The sequence below is a fragment of the Mercenaria mercenaria genome, chromosome 19 (assembly GCF_021730395.1).
Source record: "Mercenaria mercenaria strain notata chromosome 19, MADL_Memer_1, whole genome shotgun sequence".
NCBI lineage: Eukaryota > Metazoa > Mollusca > Bivalvia > Venerida > Veneridae > Mercenaria > Mercenaria mercenaria.
In genome coordinates this window covers 21,712,643-21,719,079 of record NC_069379.1, presented here as the reverse complement: position 1 = coordinate 21,719,079, position 6,437 = coordinate 21,712,643, and the positions used below count along the sequence as shown (strand labels likewise).

General features: G+C 35.1%; 1 protein-coding gene across 2 annotated transcripts in view; it reads right to left on the bottom strand.

Annotated features, from left to right (window-relative positions):
- Positions 1–635: 635 nt before the first annotated feature.
- LOC123541916 (uncharacterized) overlaps positions 636–6,437 on the bottom strand; it is a 29,076-nt gene continuing 23,274 nt past the window's right edge. For both annotated transcript variants that reach the window (XM_053531660.1, XM_053531661.1), the window contains 8 exons: positions 5,794–6,004; positions 5,430–5,576; positions 4,767–4,941; positions 4,334–4,521; positions 3,701–3,973; positions 3,313–3,422; positions 2,881–3,015; positions 636–2,393 (listed from right to left, as the gene is read on the bottom strand). In XM_053531660.1, the coding sequence (XP_053387635.1) occupies positions 1,988–2,393; positions 2,881–3,015; positions 3,313–3,422; positions 3,701–3,973; positions 4,334–4,521; positions 4,767–4,941; positions 5,430–5,576; positions 5,794–6,004 (1,645 nt within the window). In that variant the 3' untranslated portion in view covers positions 636–1,987. The remainder of the gene's footprint in view (positions 2,394–2,880; positions 3,016–3,312; positions 3,423–3,700; positions 3,974–4,333; positions 4,522–4,766; positions 4,942–5,429; positions 5,577–5,793; positions 6,005–6,437) is intronic.

Sequence of the window (6,437 nt, the reverse complement as noted above, 5' to 3'; positions counted from 1 at the left end):
TTTGGGGGGATCAAACCGGATAATTATGCACAAAACCTCAACACTCTGAGCCCAACCATTTTGCCAGGATATTATAGAGCCAATTGTATATAACCAGCTGTATCTTATTATGACTAGCAGTTTAGGAGTTAAGTATGTTTAAGGCAGGATGATGAACGCAGAATCAACCACAAATGACTATATTCTTATTACAGTCGAACTTACCTTAGTGACCACCTGTGTTAAGCAACCACTTGTCTTAAGCAGCAAGCCCGCTTACTTCCTTAATTGACTTTATATTCTAATAGAAACTTGTCTTAAGCAACCACCTACCTTAAACAGCCGTATTATGTTGATGCCTTTACTGGATGCTTATGCATTAATAAAGCTTTGATTGTACACTTACGGCTTACACATAAGTTTTACATCATTTAGAAACACACTGATATGGCGACACTTTCAGATTTAGACGGCGGATAAGATCCAAGGTGCCTCTCCGTGCATTGTTTCAGGCGCAGAAAGACATTTGGATAGAACCACTGATCTTTCGCAAGCCGGGTAGATGGTTTCATCGCAAGAATTGTACATACTAACGTTTCGTTTAGGTGATCTCATAAAAATATAAAGGTTTTATATCAAAATGGAATATGATAAGCTCCAGTTAAATATTTATTTAACACTAGATCATTGTTTTACACAATCGTCTGACACATACGTTAAATGGATTAGTAATAACATGCTATTATTTGACAGATATAACATGAACTGAGCTGCTCACTGCTACATCCACTTGAAAAGCTGTCCTTTGGATTACTTTCTTCTTCAGAGATGTATCTTAACTATTTTAATTTTAAAATTTAACTTAGCGATTGTTTCAATTTCTTAAAGCAAACACGTACATAAACAGTTACATAGTGACGAAAGGCAGCTGAAATTCTGTTTTAACACATAATAAATTAATGTGGTTCATTTTTTCTTAACGTGCAGACATCTGACCTTTTTTCCGGACCTACCTTTCGATAATCCAACCATATGCCGACATGTTATCCATGTCCCATAAAGAATATATTTTTCAATTAACTATTAAGCGCAATTTTAAGTCGAATCTATCCTAGGTATATAGAGGAACTGCAAGAGATTGGTAAAAGTCCTAATCAAATGTTAAAGTACGCGTGCAATATTACTAACTAAAGCGAGTTTTTATCAACTCCTGACCACAATATTTAGTTTGAGTGTAGTGCAATTATTTTCTTAGTTCAGTAGATTAAATAAATGTTGACCGGATAAGTGCGCATGATCAAATATGTTGCGAGCGACCCGGGAAAAGGGGTGTGGCTGTGGCTGCATGGGCAAGCCCTATCAAACATTTCATGCAAAACAGAAACTTGATGAATCCATAAAATTTGATATAAACATTAAACCAATATTTGTAACCAAAAAATCAGCAATTAAAATAAAGTTGTATGTGAACAACAACAACAACAACAACAAAACCACCACCAACACCAAAAAGACAACAACAACAAAAACAAACTCAATAAAGTCAAAAAGTCTTTAAATAAATTTAGCAGATGAAGTAAAGAAAAGCAACATTGTAACAATAATTATTGTAGGTCATATGACGACTTTCCGGCTTTGATGGTGGAGGAAGACCCCAGGTGCCCCTCCGTGCATTATTTCATCACGAGCGGGCACCTGAGTACCACCGACCTTCCATAAGCCAGCTGGATGGCTTCCTCACATGACGAATTCAGCGCTACGGGTGAGTCTCGAACCCGTATCGATAGGGATCTGAAGTCTGAAGTCAGCGACCTTAACCACTCGTCACGGAGGCCCCTACATTGTAAAAAGTACAGAAGAAAATAATTAGAAAAGAAAAAATACATATAAAACAGAAAAATTAAATTAATTATCAGTAACAAAAAAGCAAGTATATACACACGTTTAAACGAATAATATTTGTATACTCGTATAGTACAACAAAAACAGAACGTTTTTCATAGGGTCATTACTCAATCAACTGCAGGGAAAAAGCCGACACTTCTCTCTCAGGTTGCTCAATTCCCGCTTCAGCCACAGCCTGATTAGGCTCTTTGACTTCATCAGTGCCTTTATACTGGAGAACTTCACTTTCTGTGGTTGTAAAGCTCTTCTCTACTGTATGTATTCCGGTATCCTTGTCGGCATGGTGTGTTGCAAGTGAGTCCGTCCACACGTTCCTTCTAGATACTGGCTTTGCTGTATTGAAGGCAGTTATATATGGTAAAACTGTTACAGTATCTGGTGCATTGTTGCTTTCTTCTTCTTTGTTTTTCATACACATATCGGAGCATTTGTCGTCATGTTTTGATGTTACGGGGAGTTGTCTACCCGCCAGCGTAGACTGGAAATATGGCTGGGCATCTTGAACTGTCCTACAGTGAGTGAAATACAAAGAATTTACAAAAGTTCTCCATCTTATAAGTTTTGCTATTTTAGCAATTTTCGTTTTAAAAGAAGTATTTGACATAATATGAATGCATCTGTAATGTGATCGAACTCGGTAATTTTATTATCTCTGAAATGAAAACAAGAACTTTGGCATTACTCAAAAATAAGGGCCGGTTCGCTTACTGATTGCGGTGAGTGAAGTTCGAATCCCGGGCAAGGCGTATTTTCTCCGTGACAGTTTCAAAATACAACATAAAACAAAAAAAAGAGTTCCAATATAATTTACATTTTCCACAAGTTCACATTGCTAGTCGGGATTTATATACATGTAATGTAAATTATTTTTTATAACATCTAATGCGATTACGCAGCAAACTAATAATGCATAATAACATGAAATCAAACAATTAAATAATAGACAGACAGTGCAATTTTTAGTAAATTTTACTTTTTTAGAATAAATATTGTTACCGGTGTTTCTTTGACCCTTTGAAACAAAGCACATACACCAGTACCCCAGTTACCATGGCAAAAAGTAAAGAACCACAAATTATTCCAATCAACGCTCCCGTTTTCAGCCCTGTACTTGATTCTTCACAATTACCTACAAGATGAATCATATTAAATGTTCACAGTTAGATGCAATTGCAATAACTGTAAATGTTCATAATTACCTGCAAGTTAAATCATTTTATATGTTCACAGTTACACGGAGGTTCAATAATTGTAAATGTTCAAAATGACCTGCAACTTAACTCGTAGTAGATATTCAAGTAAAACATTGCTTATTTTTCTTCTTTTTATTTTGATCTGCTTAAATGCTTTTGCACTCGAATTAAATATTTGTATTTGGTAACATATACGACTCGGCTAACGTATATTTAACAGAACTGGTACTTTCTTTTTGTCCACTTGTAGGGATTTCTTGCAGGATCACAGAGAAGACATTCATCTGTATTCAACACTTTAGAGTTGTGTACCACACACGTAGCATCGATGTAGCAGTATCCAGTCTAAATTAGAAACAAATACTTTACGAGTTAAACCAATACACTCCAAACAACATGAGACCTTATTAAAGAAAATAATTAAAACAAATTCTTTTTTTTTAAATTAAATAAGACCGTTATAATGATACAAAATTCTCGACGGTAAAACAGATATAAACAAGACAATTAGACTTAAGTTTGTGATGAATAACTTTCGCGTGAACACGTGCTCTCAGTTTTAGGAATAAATGATACTAATCATTTTACGTATACAGATTGAGCTACAAGGATGCTATCTGTACCTTTAATTCAAATGTGACGTTTCCGGCTACCTCAACTTGCTGTAGACATGTTGTGTCATAGACAAATGCAGTATTAGTTTCCCCGTAATTAACGCCATCATTGCTGACAGCAAATTCGTACATAACAACAAACAGCTCGTCGACGTCATCTTCATCGGCAGCGGAACGTTTCTCACGCTCGGCAGGGTTACAGCATTCTCCGGTAAAAATATCTTCGTAGATACCGACGTGTCTAGAGTCAACTTCTTTGATACGTGTGCCATTGAAATAAACCTAATCGAATATAAAGTGAGGGACAACTTCTAATTGTCACACTTGTATTCCTACTAGATAACGCAATGATAGAGCAATATGAATTAAGACATTGAAGTTTTATTATTCTGCTCCGTGTTCAAAGAATTGAATCACAGACTAACTGAGAACAACAGTTTTTTAATTCCATTTTTAAAAGCAATGTTTACTGAAGCGCGTAAACTACCAGTACCTACATTTTATATCCGCAATGTAAAATGTAATCGAGCATTGTTAGCTATATAAATATAACATCCCGCATTGTTAATTATATATGATCCTACATTGTTAGTTAGATATTTATGTAAGTTAACCAAATGTTAACTAGGCAACCAATCATACCTTGCTCTTGCTGATATCACACATGAAACCATCAAAGATGTTGTTTGTCCTTATTTGGAAACATGTGCAATCGTCATCAGCTGTTATTTCACAGATTCCATCTCCTTCTATGTAATACACGACAGGTGGAATTCTTATGTCTATGCTACAGTCAGGTCCACGAAATATACCACTGCAGTCGCATAGCCCTAAAGAATTTTGTTATTGTCAGAGATATGAACATGTATTTATATGTCAACATTAAGTTATTCTTTTATATGTGCGTCTTCCATTTTTGTTACCTTTTTTGGGGGAAATTGCGAAACGGACTTGTAATAGTTTTGTAAAAAAGTAAATAGTCGATTCTTTTTATTTTTGTTGATTAACACTTGCATTAGAGATATCAACGTTACTTGAGAATTTGTTAATTGTCTTCAAAAAAGCTACAAGTTACCTGTTTCGGTGCAAGCACCATTTCCACTACAATTGTTCAAACATGTTTTCAAGCGAAATGAATTTACAATGTCCGTATTGTTTGCAACATATACAGGATTCAAGCCGAGTATTGTATCCGCAGCATTGTTGAGAACAGTTGTATGTGCTTCCACCCACGCTGTATCATTTCCTTGCTGAAAAGATATACAATATACTCAGTGTGTTGTAAGCATCATGCTATGTTTGTATTAATGTGTTTCCCTAACCACGTACACAGTTTATACTTACATTTTCCAGACAATAATCAATGCATCTGCAGCAATAGAGAGCACAATTAAACTTTTCCCAACAAAGCGGTTACAGTACGTACACGTTACTTACCGTTAAAACATATACACATAGGTCATCATCTTTATCGTTGAAATCAATGTATTATAATTCAAAGCCTTATCGTTGAAATCAATGTATATGACAGCGTGTGAACATTTCTTACAGATAGATCATACTCATATAATTCAAAGCCTTATCGTTGAAATCAATGTATATGACAGTTTGAGAATATTACTTAGACATAAATCATTTACACACTGTTCAGCAGCCTTATCGTAGTAATGATTACGTTAAAAGTAATTAAAAGTGAACTGAAGATAAATGTACATGGCAATACATGAACGTTACTTACAGTTAAATCATACACACATTGCTCAACAACTTGATCTGGATCTTCCTCTGCAAGTTTATCCGGGAATTCCTGAACTGCTGGTGTTGTATAAATGGAATGGTTACAGAATCTGAAAGCTTCGTCTTCTGTAAAAGTCACCGTGCTTCTCTGAAATTCAATGAATGGTAAAAGTAAGTTTAAAGCGGTTTCTGTAGACATATCCTGATTTCTATAATCGCACTTTCTTAGAGTTCAGTACTATCGCTCTATTCGCAAAGAATGCAAAAAACCAATATACTTCTCAAAAGACAGCAAAATGTTAATATCCGTATCTGGCAATACAACACCAGTATTGACTGTTATACAGTTTAGAAGAAATGCTTACCTTTTTACGAGATAGCGTAATCTGATTCTGCGTTTTCACTCCTCTTCTTTGGCGGTCAGAAGTTGATCGTCTTGTCCTCCGGTTAAAGTTACATTTCTTTCTTGTAATCGAGTTTGACCTACTACACGGCTGATCAGTCCCTCCGTTACTTACGTCCCACGGTTTAAGATAACGTCTATTATTTTTGAACAAATTCTCTTCGTCTGTCAGCCTGTAAAATCATTGGATTACAAACAAGTAATTTCAAGCTAAAAAGAAAATGACGATCCACTTTCATCCTTTTGTATTTGTGGATAGGCGTATAGACGATACATATATTGAAAGTGAAGAAATACACCATTTAAGACCTGACCCATTTGGAGATTGCTTTAAATTGAGGCTTGATAAAGATTTACAGTTGTTATCACTAATATATATCTTTAGCTTTGTAACTTTTACATTAAAAGCCTATACCTAATTGCATAAGCCTGACAACTTGAAACTGAAAATTACATGTAATGGTACCATTTCCATAACTTGTAAAAACTCAAACAAAATTTGACAACAAGATCCAACTACCAGCAAGTTGTGCAATGTATGGTTTATATTGGGCTTCTTTCAAAACTCTGCACAATTTTTAAATAACCATATCATAAAGTATAAAG